The sequence below is a fragment of the Pinus tabuliformis genome, chromosome 2_2 (genome assembly GCF_031772625.1).
Source record: "Pinus tabuliformis cultivar Carrire ecotype Pingquan chromosome 2_2, CPIR1, whole genome shotgun sequence".
NCBI classification, from domain to species: domain Eukaryota; kingdom Viridiplantae; phylum Streptophyta; class Pinopsida; order Pinales; family Pinaceae; genus Pinus; species Pinus tabuliformis.
This window is the reverse complement of record NC_142300.1, coordinates 232,606,809-232,632,412: the sequence shown is the minus strand read 5'-3', so window position 1 is coordinate 232,632,412 and position 25,604 is coordinate 232,606,809. Positions and strand designations below refer to the sequence as shown.

General features: G+C 39.0%; 1 protein-coding gene across 1 annotated transcript in view; it reads left to right on the top strand.

Annotated features, from left to right (window-relative positions):
- Nucleotides 1-25,604, top strand: part of LOC149192167 (nifU-like protein 2, chloroplastic) — a 169,811-nt gene that overhangs the window by 78,986 nt on the left and 65,221 nt on the right. The window contains exon 3 of the mRNA XM_089404493.1: nucleotides 16,986-17,296. Coding sequence (XP_089260619.1) covers nucleotides 16,986-17,296 — 311 coding nt within the window. The remainder of the gene's footprint in view (nucleotides 1-16,985; nucleotides 17,297-25,604) is intronic.

The following is a 25,604-nucleotide window of genomic DNA, read 5'->3' as shown; positions in this document are numbered from 1 at the left end:
TGTGTTTCCATACACTGTGAAGTCATCCATATAAACTTCTACACATTCATGGACTAGATCAGCAAATATGGCGAGCACTGCTCTTTGAAAAGTTGCAGGTGCATTGCATAAACCAAATGGCAAAACATTATATGCATAGGTTCCCCATGGGCAAGTAAATGTAGTTTTGTCTTGGTCTTCTGTTGCTATTCTAATCTGGTTGTACCCACTAAACCCATCCAAGAAAGAGAAGTATTTCTTTCCAGCCAAAGAATTTAGCACCTGGTCAATGAATGTTAGAGGAAAATGGTCTTTCAATGTAGCCTTGTTTAATTCTCGGTAATCTATACATACCCTCCATTTTCCATTTTTCTTTGGTACGACAACCAGTGGTGAAACCCATTGACTATCTGAAATAGGATAGATGAATCCAACATTTAGCAGTTTTTGCAGTTCTTCTTTCACTATTTCTTTCATCATTGGATTCATTCTTCTTTGTGGTTGTCTAACAGGTTTAAGTTTATCATCTGTATAGATGTGGTGGATACATGTGTTAGGATGGATTCCTTGCATGTCAGTGTAATCCCAGGCAAATGCTTTTGAGTATTTCTGTAGTAATGCAATTACCTCTTGTTCTTGTTTTGATTGCAGCTGGTTTCCAATATTTAAATGTTTTCCAGGATGTACCTCAATTGTTTTGATTATTGGGTTGCTAATTGTGTTTACAGGAAAGATGTTTCCCAAAGAATTCTGCAAAGTTCGAATAGTACATGTTTCCTGAAAACATTGATTCAAAAGTTCATTTGCAGCTTCATATTGAACTTTCCTAAGCTGCTCTGAAATACTTGATTCTAAGATAAAAAGGTCCATCAGATCTTCATTCTCCTCTTCTTCTCTAAAATCAAAGAATTGATTGATACTTAAAACTGCTTTTGTTTGTTGCTTTTCCTGGGTTTCAAGTATTGATTCTAAAGAAGTGGTTTGTGCAGGTGAATAAAGAGTGACATGCTTCCTCTCATCTCCATGTAAAATTATCATACTTCCAGATCTGCATCCTATGAAGGCATCTGCAGTGGCTAACCATGGTCTGCCTAATATCAGAGGATGTCCTCCCAAGTTTGTCTTCGGTTGCAAGATCAAGAAGTCAACAGGATATTCCCATGAATCCAAGGAAACTATGATATCTTCTAACATTCCTTCAGGAACAACCTTAGATCTATCTGCTAATTCCAAGACTGTTGAGGTCGATCTAATGTTGTTTAATTGCAAAGTTTTCATTGTTTCCATTGTCATTACGTTGATAGCTGCTCCCAAGTCTATTAATGTGTTAGGTACAGAGAAATTATTTATTGATATGGTAACCATTGGGATACCAGGATCAATATATTTTTCTATTACAGTTTGAGTAGACATGAGACTTGCTAATTTACCAATGACTTGGATTGTTGCAGGATCCTTTTTCTTTCTTTCTTTCCTAATGCACAGTTCCTTTATTGTCTTTGCATATATCAGTATTTCTTTAATGGCTTTTAATAAAGGAATCTTAACATATGCATTTTTTAACTCATCTAAGATATCAAATTCAGGAAGGGTTATTTGATTTTGAATTTGTTGTTCTACCAACCTTTCAGGATAAGGTGGTGTTCGTGTAATATTTGCTCCTTTCTGATTTTGTACCTTAGTTTGTGCTGATTTTGTACCTTAGTTTGTGCTGTTTCAGATGATTTCCCTTGTTCAGCTGGTTCTTCTATAATTGGAGGAGAATCCTTCTTAAGTACTTTTCCAGACCTTAAATGGACATCATCAAGAGGAAGAATTGAATATGCAGGATAATATGCTGCTTCCTCTACTGTATATGTAGATTTGTCCGCTCTATTATTCGGATTTGCCACCGGTTGGGATGGTAATTGCGTTGGTCTGGGTTGATTTGAAGGTAACTGTAACTGTTGTGGTTGTGAAAGTAATGGTGGTGGATTCTGCTGCTGGAATGGATATGCAGAATTTTGTTGCGGAACTGGCATGGACGGAGGATATGAAAATGGCTGTTGGTACTGTTGCTGGTAATGTTGTTGATATTGTTGAGACTGTTGTGGCTGTTGGTTTCCATAACCATATCCTCTCCAACCTTGTGCAGGTTGTTGTGGATATTGTTGTGGAGGCCAAGCTTGCCATGGCATTGGAGGGGTCCAAGGATTATAAGATGGATAAGCATAATTTTGCTGAGGGACTTGTGGCTGATTCGGTTGTGGCATTCTAGGTGGCCATGGTCTTCTTGGTGCAACATAATAGAAACCTTCTGCTCCTTGCATTTCTTCCATTGAATTAGTTTGCAAGTCTTTTAATGTTACACAATTTTCAGTGGAATGATTGCCTGTACAAAGACCACACACTTGAATGCTATCTAAAGGACAGTCTCTCAAAGGATGTTTCTTTTTACATTTTGAACAAAATATTGCTAAGGCTTGTTCTTGTTCTTCTTTCTTTTTGTTTGCCTTTAGCACATCTACTTGTGTCCCTAATGTACTCAAAAGATCTGTTTTGAAATTTTCCAGTAGACTTCCTATTTCAGCCCTTGTTATCCCTCCTGCAGCTGACTTTGCTGCTTTGGAACTCACTTCCCTTCTTCCGGCTTTTGATCTTCCTCTAGAATATTTCTGACATAACTCGACAATTTCATCAAATGGAAGATTTGAAATATCTCCTTTACCCATTACATTTAAAATGTCAAGGTATTCATCTCTTATACCTTTGAGGAAGCTTGTGCGAACAGTTTCTTGATTTAGGGAATGTTGTTTAGACTTCTGAAGATTATATGCAAATCGTTCTAAATATTCTTCTAGATTTTCATCTTCTTGCTGTGTCATTCTAAACACATCTTCCTTTGAATCTCTAGATCTACAATAGGGCTGATATTTCTTAAGGAAGACAGTTCGCATATCATCCCAGGAGGCTATTGTTTGTTCTCCTAAACCCATAAACCATTTTAAGGCTGCTGCTTTTAATGTTGCAGGGAAAAGACGGAGCTTATGGACATCATCAGTATAGCCATATGTTCTACACAAGATATCAAATTCAAACATGAATGAATCAGGATCTTCTGTAGACATTCCATAGAAGTTTGGCAACATGGAAGGTGGAATGTTTTTCATCTTTACCTCTTCTCCTAGTATTGCACTTGTATCTATTATTGGGAAACCAAAAGTTGATTCTTGGTCAAGTCCATCTTCTTGTCTTTTCCTGTCATTTTCTTCCTTCCTATCATTTTCATGCTTCCTTTCTTCTTCTCTCTTTCTTCTCCATTCTCTTTCTTGTCTTTCATTTTCAGCTCTTTGTTCTTCATCATTAAGATGAATGGATCCATGTCCTTCTGCCATTGTTTGAGTTGTTTCAATTTTAGGTGGAGGTTCAAGTTGTGGAAAGATAGGAGGATCGATGGATGGAAAAACAATTTGTTTTCCTTTCTCTTTTGGTTTTCCGGAAGTGGAGAATTTTTGCTTTGCTTCCCAAGCTGACAAAGTTTGCCTTTCAATCAAGGTTAATCTTTGGCCACTTCTTTGTTTTTCAATCAGCTCTTCAATGATTGGATTACCAGTAACAGGTGTATGTGATGATCCTATCTCTACTTGTGGGGGGTTTTTGATAAATCTACCTTGAAGATCTCTAACTCTAGGCATAAAGAAACATAATTAAAGAAATGAAATGTAACTAATGTTTTTGTGTATTTTGGATTTTAACTCTCTATTGATTATGCCGATATTTGCCTCCCCGGCAACGGCGCCAAAATGTTGAGCTAATTTATGTTCCTAAACTAACACAATTATTTACTATCAATCCGGGTTGTTTATTCTTGGAGGCAAATTCACTATTTGTGAAGATCAAATATAACCAAACTTTGAAAGATAAATGATTAAAAACTAAGAGAAAATATATCTTAAAACTCTTGATTCAATCAGCTTAAAAGAGGAAACATTGAAAGAGTTCTTGACTCAAGGAGTCTACTTCCACCTCAGTTATTACTTAATGAATTAGAGATTATAACAAAAAACTCAAGATGCATAAATCATACATGAAAAAGGCTCTTAACTTAAGAGACACTTAAGGTTTTCCAACATAACTCATTCATCTCAAGATATAAATCTAAATGGAAACAAACTATTTGCATGTAAACAAAAGAGACTAATTCTAATTCACTATTTCATAGAGAGAATGCCCAACTTGAACACTTGTTTCCCAACTCAATTAGATGATGAATAAACCATTAACAAATGAAATCAATCACGATTCATAACCATGATGCAATCTGAAATAAGACTTTGAAAAACTAAAGCTACCATCAACCAAATTTGCAATGAAATAAAACTAGTTTAACTTGGAAGTGTACTTAGCTTGGAGTGGGGGCCCTCCACCCTTGCCTTGCACACTTATGAAGATGATATCAGAAGCTTTATATCAGCCAAACATCCATGTATTGATCAGCAAAATGAGAGTAACACAAGTCTTCAAATTAAGTCTTCAAACCAAAAATATTACAGCATAAAAGTATCATATGTCAATTGTGTTGAGCCATCAAAGTGTGGCTCTTAAATAAGGAGTTCATGAAACCAACTGATCTAAAATCACTCTAACAAACATATCTACTCTAATCCACTTATCCAAGTCGAATCCACCTCCCTCATCCCAAGAAATATGACTAATATCTTGGAATCCCAAAACAGCCCTATTTAGATGGGATTTCTGGATGACTAGTCATGATTGACTAGCTCCAAAAAGGCATAATAAAGCTCGTTCTGTTGGAACCAAGCATAGGTGGCTTGGTCCTAGTTCCCAAGCTTTCTATTCATGCATCTCATTCGTGCTGAAGTGGCCTGCATCCATATCAACCATGAAGTGATTACGGGAATTTCTGAAATTGCCAAAATTGCACTTAAAATCAAACTTTTATAAAAACTTTAGAAATTGACAAATTAAAGCTAAATACTTGATTAGACATCAAATATTCATTAAAATGAAATGGATAAAGTGAAAATGAAGGATAAATGGATAGTTAGGTAAGTTTCTCAAAGCAAAATAAGATCAAAACTGAAGCCCAACATGCACTATTAAAGTTTTATTTAATTTCTAGATTTCACTGTAATTAGTGCATGCATGCAAAAGGAAATTATGCAAAAAAGTAAAGAATGATAAAATAAGCTCACACACACATAAAACACAAGATATGATCTTTGGGAAACCCTTTCGGGAGAAAACCCAGCTGGAAGGTGAGGTCGCTTTGCTCTCTTTCTCTGTTTGGAATATCGCTGCATGTACAAAGAAGTAATGCCTGTGGCTTGTGGGCTGCTACAGTGCACAATTCCTCTCTGTGTGCTCTACGTCCTATCTCTCCGGGTTATCTTTGCTCAACGATGGAACAAAATGCTCCCGAAAGAATGGAATGCCTCTTCCTCCTAGTGGCCCAGTTATAACACAACCTGATATCTTACTAGTGGTTAATTTTGACTACATCAACTCTTAACTAGAGTTACAATCTAGACTCTCCTAGAGTCTTTTACATCATAGAAACGTGGCTAGCTACCTGCTCTTGCATCTTGGGCCAATACACATACCTTTGCAAGTTAGCCACGATCTTCCCTACACCAAAGTGCCGTGCAACCTTGGAGGTGTGAGCCTCTATAATCAGTTGCAAATTCTCACCTTTAGGAACACATAGCTTATCAGTCTATAGAGTAACCCATCGTGGACAATGTTGCACGAAGCGAGGACGAAACGGGGACATTTTTTGGAAGCGGGGACGCGGAAGCGTCATCTTCCAAAAATCTAGGAAGCGAAGCGTCTACTATATATATAGATATATTATATTTTTTTGCATTTATACTCAAAACAAACATCCCAAATACCAAATTAGTTGTAGAAGACATGAAAACATGCATATTTTTGCGTAAATCAAGATAGATATGGCATCCATGATTCCATTGTAGTTACTAGTATGTACATCAATGATTAATTATTTGAACATCAAGCATCTATATTCTAGCAATTACAAACATACATCAAATTTTAAGCATATTATAAAACATAAAACATTTAAGCATATTATAAAACATAAAACATAAAACATAGAGCATATTATGATTTATCTAGCAAGTGAGCAACTGTCAACATTTATCATGTCCAAAATTCAAATAATAATGTTTACAAAATATGTCACTTGGTCACCGCCAAGACAAAAAGGTGCAAATTCACAAGCCTACAAGTCTAATGATTAATCTATGACATAAGTAGTAAATTGTGAATATTTCTACTAATCTCTCCTCCTTCCACCACGAAGAGAACGTGGCGACGGGCCTCCACATGGTGGCAATGAAGAAGATGGTTCCTGTGGAAGTTGTGGCATTGAAACTGATGAAGACGAACCCCCTGCTGTTGGTGTTGAACCATGGAACCTAGGAACCAAGGGACCAAATGGAGGTGGCATCTCAACACGATCATCATCATCCTGGAATCGCTCAAAAAATTCATACAAAAACAAACCACTAGTTAACAAAAAAAATTTAAAACATGAATTAGAGAAATGCTTTATAAGGAAAATTCATACCACAATGGACATACCTGGATAAGAGCATCCTCTAATTGCTCTAATCACAACACTCCATCCCTCCAAATTGGGCTCCTCTGGATTCCTGTCCCCTTAAGGTCTTTATTAGTCTTTGCATCATCACAGTAATGGGACAACAATTGCAAGTTGTAATGAACATAAACCAAGCTCTCTTCTCGGTCTAAACTCAACTTGTTCCTTTTAACATTGTGGATGAAAGAATAAGAGCTCCAACACCTCTCTGCAGATGAAGTGTTTACCACCTGTGATAGCACCCGCAATGCCAAAGTCTGTAGAAGTGGAGTAGCCCCTCCATGCATGTTCCACCACTCGAGAAGAAAAAGTCTCTCGATCTCTAATTGCATGCATGCTCCCAAATGGACTAGTGTTAAGCGTATAGTTGCTCAACTGTCTCCGTACCATGGCAGCATCCTCCTCATCAGGGACTAATTTACTCAATGCAATCATATATATTTTGGGAACCTCTTGATCTTGGTGTTGTTTTCTCTTGCTTCCCCCCCCAGGTGCTGGTGTTGAAAGCCATGATGGATGATAGTATTTAGGTGTCAAAACATATGCTAATGCATGCAATGGAAAATTTAGCATTTCCCATCAGTTTTCCACCTTTGCACGAATATATATGTACAAGGTGATATCTTTAGGCTCAACAATGTCTTTAATCTGCCCCAACATGCTATCCATTTGCTCATACAACTCCCCAATTATTGGTCAATCCGAATCTCCAAACTTGATCATGTAATAAATTGGTTTGGTGAATTGCAAAACATATTTAACTTGTGACCAAAAGTACATGTCAAGAATAGTGTCCTTGGCTGCATTAGCACCATCTCTATCAGTGTTAATTTCATCCCATGTTTCAGCACACATCATATTAGTTAAAGATTGTCTCACCTTCACTAGCCACCTAAAGGTGAGGTAATAACTGGCAGTTCTTGTCTTTGCAAGTTTAAGCAACTGCAACTTGGAGTAAGTGCCATAGAAGTAGTTTACCCTTGTATGCCCTGTGATGAATTTAATGAGTTGCTTCCCTCTCTTGTAAAGCTCATTAATCCACCCACATTCTTTATGCTTCACAATATCATGCATCAAAAGGTTCAATGTGTGAACCAGGCACCCAGACCAAAAGATGTGTGGATGAGTATGCTCAATAATTTTTCCTGCTGCCTTACAATTTGCTACATTATCTGTGATCACTTGAACCACATTATTCGGACCAACATCTTTGATTGATTGCAATAGGAGATCTGCAATGTTTTGGGAAGATGCACTGATGGAGGAGGAGTCATGACATGTAATAAATACTGCACCACTAGCATAAACACCAAGAACATTTATCAAATGTTGGTTTCTAATATTTGTCCACCCATCTGATACAATGGATACCCCACAATCTACCCACTCATTTGTAAAACGTGTGAAAGCTCTTTGAACCTTTGCTTTTTTTCTTTCTAATAACATTGTTCTAGCTTTCTCATAGTTGGTGGACTTGTACCCTTTTGGGGCTTCATTGATGGCCTTTACCATTTCATGCCAATAGGGAGAGAGAAGCACATTGAATGGTACGCCGCAAGCACAAAGAAATCGGACTATCTTTCCATCCACATCATCCCTCCCAGCAACATTAAGGAAATCCCCTATTGTTCTTTTACCTCCAGAGCTTCCAGAAGTACCATGAGGAGATGAGCTACCAAATCTAGAGTTTGCACTTGATGCAGAATGAGTTTTTTGTTTCTTGCTTTTTTGTTGTGCAGCCTCCTCTGTTTGGATGTATTTTCTTCTTTGTTTAGATGAAATGTTTTGGCAAATTTGTATCGCAACAACACCCTTTTTATCATCACTGCCCATCACCCCACAAAGATGCCTCCTCACACGGGTATATGAACCACTAAATGGTTTTCCTCCATGACAACCATGAGGGCACAAAAATTTGTAGCTTCCACCACCCTTTCCCCCTTCAAGTTTGATCACATAGTTCCACAAGGGTGTTAATGCAACGTCCCCTCTAGTGTTTCAGTTTCCCCTTCAGGTTCAACTTCATCCCCTTCTTCTTCAAACCCTTCCCCCTCATCATACATTGGGTCACTCATATTGGGACCACTGTCCTCTTGTGCTTCTTCCCTTCTATTCCTACTCTCCCTTGCCATCATTAAAACCAAAAGTGGAATGATACATAGAAGCCAAAAGAACACCATCTTGGAATATGGATATAGGTGGTGGACAACCTGCAATTAAATGAGCAAGTAGAAATAATGGGAAAGAGTAGGAGAGGGAGGAGAAAAATACATAAAAAAATGTAAAAAAAATAAGGGAGTTTGGGGTTTGCACTTACCTCTTTAGCTCTTGTAGATGGAAGTCATCCAAGCTCCTTCTCCTAGCTCCTCCTCCTTCACTCCTCCAAGCTCTCCTCTCTTCTATTCTCTTGTCCAACTCTCATAAATTCAAATTGAGAAAATGAGAGATGAATGGGGGCTTAAATCCCTTCATTCCTCACCCTAACCCAAGGTGGACCCACCCCCAACAAGTCAAAATACCAAAAAAAAAAAAAAATATTAAAAAAATAACTTTTTTTTTGGCTGCGCGGCGGAAATGGAGGAAGCGTGTACGGAATCGCTCGCGATCCGTACGCTTTGTACTCCGAAGTGCAGCGCTTCGTACGAAGCGCGTTTCGAAAAAACCAAAACGTGTTTCGGTCACACGCTTCCGAAATTTCCAGGAAGCGTGTTTATCAGTCCGAATCACGTTTCGTACGACGCTTTCCCCACGCATCTGTACGGATCGCTGATCGGGGTTTTGATTTTGGGGGGGGGGGGGGGCGTTTCCTGTAACACTGATCCTGGAGATGGTAGTCAACCGTGCTATCGCCATCGTGCACATGACTTTGACTTTGCAACTATTGATACACTTCCTTGAAGTCCTCATCTTCTAAATATGCCTCTCTGTATGCATTATGGGCGAATGGCTCCATGTGCATAAGAGTCCCCAAAGTTATAATATTTGATGTGGGTGGCCTTGAAAGCATATCGACCAACTTGTTTGTGCTGCCCTTCTTATACTTGATCACCAAATGAAACTGCTGTAAAAGCCCCATCCACTTGTAATGCCTAGTCTGCTGTAGCTTACTTTAGGCCTGCAAGCACTGTAACGGTTGGTGATCTATGGATTACTGTCCCATTTCCCATCAGATAGTGCTTCCACTTCTTCACAACTTGCACCATGGCATAGAGCTCCTTGTTGTAGGTAGGGTAGTTAAGAACTGCCCCATGAAATACTTCAGAATGGTAGCAAACGGGCCTTCCTCCTTGCATCAAGACAACTCCCATAGCATACCCACTCACATCTGTCTCCACTTCAAAGGGCCGTTGCAAGTTTGGTAATGCCATAACTGGTGCTTGACTGATCTTCTTCTTTAGCTCCTCGAAAGCCTTCTGCTGACCTTTTCCCCATTGGAAACTCTTGCCACTTCTTGTTATGGCATGGAGTGGTGCTACTAATGCTGAAAATGAGGCTATGAACTTCCTTAGGTACTGTGCTACCCCAATGAAACTCCTGATCTCAGAAACATTAGTAGGCACCGACCATTTCATGATGGCTTGCATTTTGGAAGGATCTATCTTCAGTTCTCCTCCACCGATCACATACCCCAGATACACCAAAGACTGTTGCGAAAACTTGCACTTCTTGAGATTTTCTAGGAGCTGGTGCTTCTTCAATGTTTCTAGGACTTGCGTCAAATGTGACATATGCTCCTCCAAGGTAGCACTATATACTAGTATATCATCCAAATAGACAATAACAAATGAATCTATAAAATGGTGCAGTACATCATTCATTAATCTCATAAATGTAGCTGGTGCATTACATAAGCCAAATGGCATAACTAACCACTCATACAAACCTTGCTTGGTTTTGAAGGTGGTCTTCCATTTATCTTCTTCTTTGACTCGAACTTGGTGATATCTAGACTTCAAGTCCACCTTGGTGAAATACGCTTGTTACTCATCTAGCAGATCGTCTATCCTGGGCAGGGGGTATCTGTTCTTGAGCGTGATTTTATTCAACGCCTTGTAATCTATACGCATCCGCCAAGTCCCATCCTTCACTGGCACAATGATGATGGGTGACCCACATGGTGATGTACTCAGTCGTATGACACCTTGTTCCAGCAGCTGCTACAACTATTTCTTCACCTCGCTTCTATAATAGATTGCTTGTACAACCCAATATTTGGCAATGGGGAGTCTGGCAATAGTTGGATCTCGTGTTCCACTTCTCTCTTAGGTGGTAACCCTTTAGGCTCTCTGAACACATCCTTGTATGCCTATAATAACTCCTCCATTTGTTGTTTCTGTTTCATAGTACACCCTTCTCGGGATGCCTTGCCTCTTATTGACTCCTCTTCAGATTGAATTTCTCTTAAAAACAATAAAACATACTTCTTGCTGGAATTGATCAATTTCTTGGCTTGGTTGGCACTTATCAGTGAAATTTTTGACTTGACTTTGTGCACGTTGATGATGAACGATTTTCCATCCTTGATGAGCTGGTACTGGTTAGCTCTCCTCATGAATATTGCATCACGCATGTACATGTATGGACTCCTAAACATGACTCCACATACATCAAGGGGAACCACATCCAGATCTACTTCATCAATAAAATCAACACTGATAACAAATCTAATTTTGCATTGTTTTGTTACCTTCATCTCTACATCCTTATTTACCCATCCCAGTGGATATGGGTTTGGATGATCATGAACTTCCAACCCCAACTTCTTGACCAACTCTGCTGCAATGAGATTCGCCTGCAATCCTGAGTCAAACAGAGCATCAATCTTTGTCTTCTTGACCTGTATCTTTATATGGAAGAGTTTGGTCATTTCTTTCTCTTCCTGTTGTTGAAGGCTACTCAGATTCACCTCCTTCTGCACTAATGTACAAATGATCTTCTCATCCACATCTGAGTTGCTTTCAACTTGGTTGCTCGAATCAGTGGCCATGAGATTCTTCTTCTTATTATCTTTCTTCTTGTTCTTCGGGTTTAGCTCTGGATGCAACTTCCAACACTTCTCCTCTGTATGGCCATCAATGTTGCAGTGGTTGCTAGGATCTTTGCACTAGTGTGCTGTGGTTGTTGTCTTTTTATCTTTTCCCCCTTTTTGCTTCTTCTTCCCCTCCTTAGAAGCTTCTTGTTGCTCCTTTTGCTTCGATCCACTTGATTGCGCTCTTTTCAAGCCTATGTTCTCTAGGTATTGTGCCTATACACAAGCCTCGTCCACCGATTTGGGCTTGAACAACATCACTTGCTCACGCAGATGGCGGTGCAGACCCCCCAAATACTTGAGGAGTACATCTGGGTTCTTTGGAGAGATACCCAACATTATAGCCATCTTTTTGAATTCTGTGGTGTATTCTTGCATGCTTTGGCCTGGATTTTGCCTGAAGTAATGCCACCGGATCCACTGGTCCTCCACGTACCCAATGGGATAAAAATGTGAGTTAATGATGGTTTTGAAATCCTCCCACTCAGCCACTGGAGGTTCTCCCTCCAACTTTAGGGTTTCCGTGTGGCTCTCCCACCAAGTCAGTGCATGGCCCTCTAATTTTAGTCACGCGAATGAGATCTTTTGCCCTTCCTCGATCTGATGGACGCTGAAGTAAACTTCCAGTTGCTGCAACTAGTGGTTCAGCTTCAGAGTGTTGATCTTGCCGTGGTACGGCTTGATATCAACTTTTGCCTCCATTTTGAACTTGGATTGATTCACGACACTCAAATTGGATTGATCCTTTCTGGGTTCTTTTTTCGGATGTTCTTCGTGTCTTCTCGATCTCCTGATCCCCCTTGTTATTTTTCCTCTGCATTCAAACCCCCATCTTCTCCAAATATCCCCAGCTTATTGCTTAGCGTCGCCATGAGGAGGTTTACATTGCGGTTTATATCTGCGACTTCTTGTTCGAGCTGTAAAAACCTCAGCTCTGTAGGATCACGAGGTTCATTTATGGATTCGTCGACCATGATTAGGGTTTTATGATTTTCTACCCTGCCGACCTAGATCCCCTGCAAATATCCACAAATAGCCAAAGAAACCTACTCTGGTACCAAATGATCTGTAAACTGTCGTGGATATTCCACTGGACAGTTCACCACAATAGATTTGATAATATTATATTAAAAATCTGAGATTCTGCACTATATAGTTTTATTTAATTTCTAGATATGTAGATTTTACTGTAATTAGTGCATGCATGCAAAAGGAAATTATGTAGAAAAGTAGAGAACGATAAAATAAACTCACACACACATAAGACACAAGATATGCTCTCTAGGAAACCCTTTCGGGAGAAAACCCAACTAGAAGGTGAGGTTGCTTCGCTCTCTTTCTCCGTTTGGAAATATGGCCAAACTGGGTCTCACCGGTAAAAACTGTCCTGTGAGCTGATTCCTCCACTTTTTCCACTCCAAATGCATTAAGATGGACGACAAACAATAAAATGATCCAATTTGGATCAATGGAACATCCATCAAATGGATGTCAAGTCAACTTTCTTGAATGAGACCATTGATGAGGAGGTTTACATTAAGCAACCTCAAGGATTTGAAATAAATTAGAGGGATACTCATGTTTGCAGATTGAAGAAGGCTCTATGTGGCTTAAAGCAACCACTAGGGCCTAGTATGCAAGGATGGATGCATATCTGTTGAGACTTGGTTTTACCAAGAGTACTACAAATCCTAACCTATATATCAGAGTGGTCCAGGATGAACCAGTTATTATACTTTTGTATGTAAATGATCTACTAGTTGCATGTGTAGAGCATCATATTCAGGAATGCAAGTAGCAGTTAGTAGCAGAATCCAATATGAAGGATCTTGGGATTATGCATTATTATTTGGGACTAGAAGTATGGCAGAAGCCAGGAGAGATATATCTTGGTCAAGGCAAGTATGTGATCAAGATGCTTCAAAAGTATGGCATGATGGATTGCAAGCCTATGATGACTCCTATGATTATCAATTTAAAGAAGTTGAGGAGTTCAAAATCTAGTCCGATGGATCCTACTTGCTACAGACAATTGATTGGGTCCTTGATGTATCTAGTAAATACTAGAATGAACATTTGTTTTGCAGTAAATGTCCTAAGTCAGTTTCAGATGGAGCCAAAACATGATCATTGGATTGCAGCCAAGCATATCCTAAGATATTTACGTGGAACTATATATCACTTCCTCCGGTACATTGGTAATGAAGTCCAACTCGTGAGATATACAAATTCAGATTGGGGTGGCAGTGAGACAGACGAAAAAAGCACAATTGGTGGGTGCTTCAACCTAGGATCTTCCATGGTCTCATGGATGAGAAGAAAGCAAGATACTGTTACTTTGAGTAGTGCTGAAGCTGAATATGTTGTTGCAAGCGAGGTCTGTCGGGAAGCAGTTTGGCTCAGGAAGTTACTATTAGACTTGTTTGAAGGACCGCTTAGCCCTACATGGATACATTGTGATAATCAGAGTTGCATAAGATTGACAAAAGACTCGGTGTTTCATGCTAAGACGAAGCATATAAACAACAAGTACCACTACATCAGAAGCTTGGTACGAGATGGGGTCATGGAGCTGCACTATCTACCTACAAATGAATAGGTAGCAGACATATTGACTAAAGCGTTACCAAACAAGAAGCTTGAGTACTTGAGAGGTAAGCTTGGTTTGGTGGATATCTCTTCCCTAATTGAGAGGGAGTGATATCAGATAGTTCTTGTCTTTATGGGCCAGGCACTAGACTAGGACTAATAGTCGTAAGTCTTAGTGAAGGCCATAAAGGAAGAATGGAGTCCGCAGGATTGGATAAGCTTCTAAATTGGAACTTCTTATGGATTGGAGAGTTTATGGAAAGAAGTTGTTGACCGTTGATCTTTGAGGATGAGGTAGGGCATCCAAGGTAAGAGTAGTCAAAGAGGACCAATATTCTTTGAGGATCCAAGTTTGGGAATCCAAGATAAGAATAGTCCTAAAAGGGCATACCTTGTAGACATCCAGATGGGGTATGTGCCTTGAGAGGTAGTGTGGCAACTCACGTAAAGCCTCCCAAAATAATGCTCACTATTAAAGGTGAGATTGTCCAGTTAAGGTCTCCAGGGACAATGCTAGCTATAATAAAGATGCTTGACAAAAGATGGCTTATCAATCCAACTCTTCTTATGAGAATGATTCAAGATTGAGATTCCTTGCACTGTGAATACCTCCCTAGTTAAGGGGGAGTGTTGAAAATTGTAACTAGGTTCTGTCTTCATTATAATGTAATTTTAATCATGGCATTATATATTCTTTATAAAGAAAAGAAAGAGAAAGAAAAAGAAAAAGAAATTATATTTTATTTTTGGAGTATGGGTTTCATACTCAAGTTTGAGTCAAAAGCATGTTTTTCGTGCTTTTAAGTCTTCTAGGTATTTCTAGGGTAAAGAATAATATTGCTCATGTGTCATAGTCCCATTTGGACTCATTGTAGTGAAGATAAATATTTATTTTGTCAAGAAAAAGTCATGGATAATCCCAAGACCAAGTCGGCCCAAGAGCAAGATCAAGTCGGCCTAAAGGAGGGTTATTCGACCCCTCAGGAAGGCTATAAATACAAAGGAGCTCGACCTCATTTGGACACTCAACTAAAGCAAGTTTGATCTGCAATAGCGAAGAAGAAGAAGAGTAGTTGGGAGGACGAAGAGGAGGAGCATAAGTTGAAGTTTTCCAAAGAATCTCTTTTTTTCCTGTCTCGCTAGGGTTTGTGAAGTTGCCAGTTGCAGGGGGCCAAAATTCTGTAGCAGTTGTAGGGGAGCCGAAATTGCAAGGCTGAAATTTTGTTGCAGGGGTCGAAGTTGCAGTAGCAGTGTAGCAGTATCGAAATTCTGGAAGCTGTCTCAAGGAAGATCTTGTTGGGGGCTGGCTTTGGGGCTTGGAGGGTTTGTTGGCTTTGGTATTTGGGTCTTGGAAGTTTCATTTGTAAGCAGATTCTAAAGAAGAAGAGAAGCATTTTTCTGGGTTTTCCCCTTGGAGGGGTTCTCGCCAGCGTGGAGCCTATATCATGTGTACTCTGTCTCTTTGTGATCTTCATTGTTTTTGATAATTGCTTGATGAACAGAACTAAAGAAGTAGTAAAGAATCAACTAACATCACAAGTAATTATCATGATGAGGAAAATAAGTTCTAATCTACAAGTCTCCATATTTTCCAATAGTATGAAAGGAAGCAAAGGTGTGGAATGTGCTTCCTACACTAATCAATCAGGGTAGAATGTGCAGAAAACTTAATAAACATAGTTTTAGTAATAAACAACACAGAAACATACAACCATTAAACGGTGATTTCCTTGGGAAAACCATTTTGAGAGAAAATCCCCAGTTCAAAGCACACTCAATGTATTATAATTTATTCAACAACTAATAGATGGTTGCAATACGCTATAGAGTCTCTGTGCGCTCAACCAGAGTATCCAATAGCATAAATGTATTGGACAAATTTTCGCAGCATAATGATAAAGTTAAAAAACTCTCTCTTATACCTCCAATTCAGGCACTCAATAATTAGGCAACAAAACCATAAACCATATATGGGTTTTCGATTCTACAAGCTGGAAAATCATCAGCAATTAATTGATCAATTGCTGTTGCTACTCAGCATTCATTGCCTGCTATTTCTCAGCATTCATTGAGATAATTGCTCTGCTACAAAACTGCAAAGTGTATGACTCACCTGTCCCCACAGAGCCTCCTTTGCTTGCTTACAAGACATAGTGTAATAAGTCATTTTTCCTGGTCATTTCTCATCCTTGATTACTAAGTCATCCATTGCTTGATCCCCAGTAATTCTGAATTTGTCTTCATTTTCATAAACCACCGGCTATCCATTTGTGTTGTCAAAATATTCTATCACAAATTTGGTGTGTAATTGATGATTGGTGATGGAGATGGGGAAATATGTATTTCAAATGTTTAATCTTCAACACTGTTCTCGTCGTTTTGGAAATAAAATTAAGGGATAGAAACCTATATACTTTAGAGACAGAAGTTCATTTTCCTTTTACTATTTCTAACATCTGGTTTTTGATCATTCAGTGTTGTTGAAAATAGTAGTTCATAATTAATGCACGTTTAAGTAGTCTCTGTTTGCTTGTAGGTTTTATTATTATTTATTTCTTTAATAAACTCTGGGGTATTCAAAGAGGAATCACTCCCAACTTTGGCTTGGAAAGACCTTGATTATTCCTTTAATATGATTTAAGTGGGTTGATTCTCAAATAGATTTGAAGTGTCTAGTTTTTTAAAAACAAATTTTGAGGATATGGGGACTCCTCTTCTTAAAAGTTGAAGCTGTACTCAAACTGATGATTTTATTGGTTGCAGTTGTTGAAGCACTTGCCAGTCCACCATCCACAGAAGGGTTAGCTCTAACTGAAGAAAACGTCGAAATGGTATTGGATGAAGTGCGACCATATCTCATGTCAGATGGAGGAAATGTGGAATTATATGATATAGATGGTCTTGTGGTTAAATTGAAGCTACAAGGGGCATGTGGGTCATGTCCAAGCTCAATGATGACAATGAAGATGGGTATTGAAAGGCGTTTGATGGAGAATATTCCAGAAATTGTTGCAGTGGAACAAGTTATGGATGAGGAAACTGGTCTTCAGCTGACTGAAGAAAATGTGGAAAAGGTATTCTTTCATTACACTGCAATTCCACTTCAGTTTTTGAAACCTTCTGACAAGAAATTGCACAAAAGGTTTGTTGGATCATCGTTTTTTGGTAGATGCTCAAACCTTATTAGCTTGTTTTGTGTTCAACACATTGGCACTGAACAAGTCAAATGACATTGAGGAGCTTCTGACTGTTATTTTCTTTTGAAACCTGAAAGATTTCATGTGCACATCTGGACTTTCCCATCTATGAATCTTGAAGTGGGGAAATATTATTTATGTTACCATGGCTATTGGGTCAAATTAGAACTGAGATTCTCAGAAATTACAATGTTGGTGCTTTGTTTCAATGCTTGTTTCATTAAGTGCTAACATGATAGCTTCTTTTTTCTTTATTCCAGATATCTCCTTGTAAATGCCCCTTGCCACCATTGCTTTTTCTTGCCACAAATACTGTTTTCTTGACTGCTCTGGTATCACCTCTAGCTAGTTGCTTTAGGGTGGCAGAGACAAGTTGACTAATCACCCATGGCCATCACATTAACAGAACATCCATTACACCTTTTTTATGACAAGCTAGGACAAACTAATTTTCCCAAAATTTAAGGACAAATAGTTACTGCTGCCGCGAGGACATGTATGTTGCTTACTCTTAAAAAGGATGAGCAGCTATTGCTTCTGTAACTATCTCAAGGCAATGCAGATTTTGCTAAACCAATAGATATTGATTTTAGATTCTTTCATATAAAATTTGAACATGAAATAGTTGGCTTTGATGCCCTAAAATTACAGGAGATCTATCTCCTTTCTCATATAAATGGGGGTGTTATATGCATATTACAGAGTCTTATATTCTTTGCCACATGGTTTCCTACATTGTTTAAAAGGTCATGAGTCTAACACTCATTGGGTTATGACAGGCTGGTTGCATTCCCTCTCCTCTAATATGCAGCCATTCTTCACTAGACCCATGATCTCCATGCATAGAGGGCCAACAAGTGTCACAGCCTTATTCCTTTTGTTGTGTGTTACCTATTTTATTGGCTGCTCTAATTTCTAGTTCCTCAGTATGAGTGTTCTTTTTTCTACTGTTTGGTAACTATTTTTTTGATTGGCAAGTGTGATAGATGCTACTGTTGGCTTCATCCTACTTTGCTGTGTAATGCCCATCGTTTCCTCCTTTAGATTTTGCTCATATGGCCATGTCTAACTGCTGCTATAGCTGGATTTTATCTGGTGTTTAATGTCTGTTCTCCCCTGGAGAATTTTTGTAGTTAGTAACTTAGTTCCTTGAACTTCATGTATATACTATATTGGTTTGGATAGTTTAGCCCATCCCATCCAAGAGGTGATAGTCCATAAAATCAACTACGATAATTGTGGTACTGATTCTGTGATTTGTGGATGTTCATATCAGGAATTGCATAAGCAATAGCTGAAAATTTAAACCAGGCGATTGAGAGAGAACAATTTGAACTAGTTTTTTTTATTTTCCAAGATTTTTTTATGTGGGTACATGGAGGGATTGAGTATTCATTTCTTATTCCCAGAATTGAAAAATAGTTAGGTGACTAATCTAGTTTAAAGTTGTGGAAACTGTCTGCAGTTCCTCTCTAAGTAGAGCAACCTATCAACAAAAAAGTAAGGCTTACAACGTCTCAATCTGCAGTCTTCTCTATGCAACTTGTATATCTCTTTGATGTTGCCACAATATGAGATAAAGTTGACTGCAAAATTTGTATCCAACATAGTTGATACCAAGTCACCAACAATCTGATCATCTACTCTCTCACTAGTTGGATTGGAGTCAATGATGATTGAAAAATTCTGCCCATTTACCATTTACGCAGAGTTTTTTTGTCTTCCATTAGATGCATCTATTCTATATCTTAGCATAATAAACTTTTGCTGGGATACCAGGCCTTTTGAGCCTGCAATGTCCATTGCACCTCTTATAGTTGGACTTCACGACTCTTTACATTCATTTTGCTGCTCCACCAACTAACTCAAGTTCTCATGGTTGTCTTGGATTTTCTTTGTTGTACAAGAAACTTTACCTTCACCCTCCTTGAGGTCTTTCTTCCTCATTCTTTTCAGTGAAACATTTTTTTGAATCTTGATGACTTTACTACGATATCAAATAAACAGGAATAAACTTGCTTCTTTTGTTTATTTTTGCTCATACGTCTCTTGGTTCGCGATTCTTCTCTTGGCTGAAGAAGCTCCTTCAACTTGTATCACACCTAGGTGCCTCCCTTGGCCATTGGGGCACTCCAAATAAAATTTCTTCATTTTTTAATTGGATTTACCAGCAGTGAAGTCCCACAACCTTGTAACAGATTTTACAAGCACCTACATTTGCATTATTCACATTATTTATATTTGTAGTGGATTTAAACCATGCCTACACACCGATCTCATAAATAGCTTGAGTAGCATTACTCTACATGCATGATCACAAAGATTCTTATCCATTAACCATTCCATTGCATAATTCACATATTAACAGCTAGCTCAATGCTTGGAATCACATAACAGAGTACAAACATAAGCATTCCACACTTAAATAAATCTGAACACTTTATGGTAATCACATGCAAGTCCACCGAACTGGCTACTAAGGAGCAATTCACTGCCCAGCCATAGGAATTGACTATCAATTCCACCTCCAAGTTAGGCCATGATAGCACCAGAATGAAGGAAAGTTCTATGGGGCTCTATTTCTCTCTCAACCCAACCCACAGTGCCCAAGAATTAAGACTAGTCTCCCATCTACCATCAAATCTCCCAAGGAAGCTCCTCCAAGCATTTCATCCATTCCTCATTTAGCATGGATCATCTTTCCCTCAATGAAACACAACACAAGGGAAGGTCTTTCTCTCTTCTTCAGTATCTCAGGAGTCCATAATTCCCTTCTCTGCTCAAAGGTCCCTTAGGAATCTATCTTTCCCTTCTTTGCTCACTGCCCCTCTAAAACCCTTCCCCTCAATGCTCTAGTGCAAGCATGAAGAATCTGGACAACTGAATGTTCCTTGGGGATCATGGAGTGGCAGACCACTGGCTCAACTACGGACAATTCTTAGCACAAACACAAGGGTTGTAGATTTTACAATTTTCTCTAGCGATGCTGGACATTCCAGTGATGTTTCTCCCTTAAGAACCAATCCATTTTCTCTCTTACCAACAACAAAAATTCCCATGTTATCACAAGTTCTCACTAGCCACAAGCTGATGGGATTCTGTTCCATTTGCAGGCATAACTGCCATGATTTCACACAGGTTACTACATAACACACTGGACAAAATCTCATGGAATGGGATATGAAAAGTAGAAGAACAATGGGAGAGAATTCTTGGAAAGAATGGAAGAATTATGAATGAAAAACAAGAAGAGACCTTTTATTGCATGAAGGCTACATTCTCTCTTCCCAAGGATGTGACAACTCGTACCTTGTATACATCAAAGATTGATGTGAGAAATTTTCAAGGAAGCATGGGAAAAAGGGTAGTACTTCCTCAAGGACAAGTGACAAGGTCAATTCACACATGTACCCCCTTTTTTCTTCCCATGTTGTGGTATTATGGCCCCCTTGTTACTCCTCTAGCAACCTTCTTGGTGGATATTGCATTATTACACATGCTGTTACATAACTCAAGCACACCATGATATCCACATGGTGGTTCTTGGAAACACCACACCCATATTGTAATCCTGGTCCACTGCTTGGACTCATCAACATTCAATAATTGGTTGTGTTACATACTAGAAAGTGGGTAACCCATAGGGGAAAATTTTTCTGCTCTTTGGATAGCCAACCGGCCAGCAGCCCTATATGATCAGCGCATAACATGATGCCAGGATCCTCCACTTCTTGCTCCAGTTAGATTTCTGTCCCATCTAGTATATCTTCTTGAAGAAAGGTGGGTCATCCATCAATAGTTACTTTGACCATTTTGCAATCATGTGCTTTCACTTAATGTTATGGGCATACTAATATGAAATTATGAATCATGGTGCAAATTGGATGGTTGACCAATCTTTACGTATTCTTGTTCCCTTACTTCACCTCAGATAGTCCTTGAGTTAAGTGCACCTCCTTTGAGGCCTTAGGGTATTGGGAAGGGTACTACTAGGGAAGCACTGATTGAAGTAGATGTCCAAGGTAATCTGTACTTACCACTTTGCATCTTTCTTTCTTAATCATCTCCATTCTTCGGGCTGGTCGTAATTGGTCATTGAAATTGGCACCCTTCATCCTCATCTTTGAGCCTGGGCCTAGAAACTTAGCCCTGAAGGCTAATGAAACTTAAAATAAAGGATAAAAGCATAAGAAAGCCACAATGAAAGAAAAATTTAAAATGCAAAATAAGACTGGGACATTTATTAACATGTAGGAAAAAGCCTAGCGTGAGCTCTACCCCGCTCATTATCCATCACCTAGTTCCTCAAGCATTTAATGCTTCATCTAAATGAACTCACTCTTGTATGTCTCAACTCTAATGAGCGAGAAACTGCTTTAGCTTAAACGGGTAATATAAAATCTTAAAAGCTTGGTCTCCTAATCTATACACCTAATAAATGAAAAATCATAAAAAAGTAAAAGGTGCACCAGAGGGGCGGAAAAAGTAGCCTAAGGAACAGGGTAATTCATGCCACCATGGTTGTGTTGAATTTTTGTAGCTATGGTTGGTATTCAATAATTGTATTAGCTCACAAAAGAAAAAGAAAATGAAAATATAATTTTGAATTCAAGTCGGCTCCATATAAAAGAGGAAAAAAGGGAAAAAAATTAAATGTTGAAATTTGAAATTATTTTGCCTCCAAAAGTCAAGTTGGCCCTCCAAGAAGTATAGGTCAGCTGAGTGAAAAGACACACCTATTTGAGCTCTTTCGATATCTGTATTAGCTCACAAAAGAAAAAGAAAATGAAAATATAAATTTGAATTCAAGTCGGCTCCATATAAAAGAGGAAAAAAGGGAAAAACGTTAAATGTTGATATTGGAAATTATTTTTGCCTCCAAAAGTCAAGTTGGCCCTCCAAGAAGTATAGGTCGGCTGAATGAAAAGACACACCTATTTGAGCTCTTTCGATATCTATATATTGCCATTTTTCCTCACCCATTTGGAGCAAAAATTTGGATCACCTAACAAGATTATCTGATTTCTGTTCACATCTGTGAAAGAGAGAGAGAGTCAAGATTTGTTTGAACAGCATTGACCAAATTTTCAAGATTTGACCGAATTTCTGAGGAAGGTTGACTGCAGGCTATGTTGCCAGGAAACGTGGGTTCGGGGACGGGAACGGGGACGGGGACGGCATTTTTGGAAACAGGGTGCGTGGGTTCGTTGGGTAATATAATAATATTAAATTTTAATAATTATATTTTATAAATTATAAATTTATAATTAATAATATATATGAAATTTGAATTTGTATATTTTTTCAACTTTAAACAAGAAAACTTTAATGATAATCATTTAAACATGCACATCATTGAACATTCAACATTGACATTGAAATTCAAAATTTATCACCAAAAAACTGTTCATTGTTTACATATTAACATGAATCATGATATGGGACAGATTTTGTCACACACAGCTGACTGAGATACACTAGCCAAGTTTCCTACAAACTCAGGAGTACGCTAAAAAATCCTAAAGTATTCTGAGTTCTCAAAGACTCAACATTTTAAACTTTATTTTATTGGGCTGCCTTGTGTGTTTTGTGGGACAGCAGTGAATTATATGCTGCCAGCAGCCATAATTTATACTTTAATGTAGCCACAAGCCTTAAAGAAAACCACAGAATTTATATGTTAATGTAATGATTCAATTTTTCAAAAATTAAAATATATATACTATGAAATGTTTTACTTTTTCCTGAACAAATTCTGAACCATTTAATTGGATTTTGTTGATACATGGTGAAATTACATTGCAAGGGCAAACAACACCATTGATAGAGGGTAGATAATGAACTGACTTGAATGTTGTGTAGCTGATTGAGTTGAAATACATTCTCACTGGACGGTTTATATTGTAAAGAATAGCACAGAGCTATATTCAGTGTATGAATGCATTTATGTAATGCCATTCATTAATGCAAAAAATGATGAATATTTTTTGCGCTTTATTAATCTAATTGCAATTATTTCAGGTTAAAAGAACTGAAACATATACTTCTCATATTATAGTATATAGTATAAAAAATTAAAAATTTAACAAGTCTGGGCTGAGTAGAGGTAAGTTTGTGGCATTGTCATCTCTGTTTAGGGCTTCGGTTGGGTACAGGAGTCTGCATAGGGAGGCCAAGGTCTGTTCCTTAGTGAACAGTGAGTTGTTTTATGTAAACAGTGGCATGAATCAAGCCCTACAGCTCAGCGTTTGACAACAACAAGGAGGAGGGACTATGCTGCAGCTGTAGGAGGCAAATTCAGTGTATAAAAGTGGACTGACAGTTGTGGCTCATGTTGCAGACAGTCCGAAACAACAAGAAATTGTGACATTCATTCCGGCAAGCCTTTAAAAGAACCCAAAGAACCCAACCCGAAGAACCCAAGAATCCAAGAACCCATTAAAGGAAAAGAACCCAATTTTTTTTTTTGAAGAACCCGGTTCTTCATGGAAGAACCCGGTTCTTCTGGGTTCTTCTATGAAGAACCCGTACCCGAATCCGGTACTTGGGTGCGGGAACCCGAGACGGGTTCGAGAACCCCACCCCCGGGTGCGGGAACCCGTGCAACATAGACTGCAGGTCTGAGACACGTTGACTGAGTTTCTGAGGCAGTTGCATGAGGTCGAAATTCAACTTGTGTCTAGACAGTTGACCGCAGGTTGACTTAGGCTATTTGTGGGTAGTGTTGTTGCTCAAATTTTACAGGCACGATGCGACAATGACTCAGGTCGAGGGTTGCCACTCTGATCCCCAACGTCTCTATTCTAGTTGTCTCCCAACAGTAGGCTATGGGGGGTAGTCCCCATGGAAGATGGAAAATGCACGACTTAATGGAAACCAATAAGTCTGAGAGACACGATTGAATGGCCTAGCCACTTGGTTGATTATAGCAAGTTAAAAGGATTAGATTGAATTATTTCTGAGACCAGTGCCTTATGGAGTCAACTACTTGCTTTAGATAAATTGAAAACCAGGTGATCGAATGAATAATTGCTGCTTAAATGCTTAGCTATCCTATATGAGATGCAAGATCTAAAATCTAGGTGAAATGCAAGATCTTGGTTTATTTTAATTAAATGCCTAGCTAAGTAAATCCCTTAATCCTTATCTATTTTGAGGCTAGTCTCAAAAGTAAGTGGCAGAGAGAAGTCAAGGAAAAGCAATCAAAGGCTTGGTTAACAATACCTCCCCTTGAAATCTAACGTACCCGGTGTGTAATGTTCCTAACTAGGAAATTTAGTGATAAACAAAGCAAGCAGACAAACCAACAATCATAAATGAGATGCAATCACCAAAAACCATGAAAACACTGGAAATAGAGAACTTTTGAGCCATTTTATTAAATCATCAAGGGGCAAATACAAAAATGAATGGAATGGTGCACCTGGGCTTGTCTCCAAGGACAAGCGTGACAAAACACAGGTGGGAAAATGATGATCTGAGCGTTGCCCAATTGCTGCTCCAAGACTAATCCACGCTGCCTAGAAAACGACGCTGTCTGCTGGAAAGGAAGTGCTGGAACCAGTGCTTCCCTTGCTTAGAAAATTATGAAACTTCAGCTCCCAGATCCTCAGCCAAAACCTATCAAAACCCAGGAAGGGTTTGGCCTAGTTTAGACCCCTGAAAATCGACCCCCAAGGAGATCGTCCTCCTCCTCAAGCTTGCAAACTTGGCCTGTCTGGAATGTGCTGGGAAAGCTCTCCAAATCTGCAGCAAATCATTGAGATGCCATCCCTCATGAATTTCCAACCTTCTCCAGCTTAGTCCCAGTGCTATGGCTCTCTCCCTCAATACCTACGTGAGCCTAGTCTGGCCCTCTGCGCAGTCCTCCAAAGTTGAATTTCGAACTGCCCAGATGTTGCACCCACCTGCTCCAAAACTCCTCCCAAAGGCTGATCTCCTGATGTGCTCCAACTCTCCAAGTTTCTCCGGCAAGTGCTGCCCGAATGAGCCCCTGATCACAACTACGTGTTCCCCTCTCTGCGTAGTCCAGAAATACGCTCTGTTGGTCTGTGGGATGAGTGTAATGGCTATGAATCTTCCCCTGTGCTCCTCAAGGTAATCTGAAAAGGCCTTTGTAGGGTGGCACTCGTAGTCCCCCGAAGGTAAGGTTGAATCTCCCGCCTTAGAGACTTGTGGCCAAACA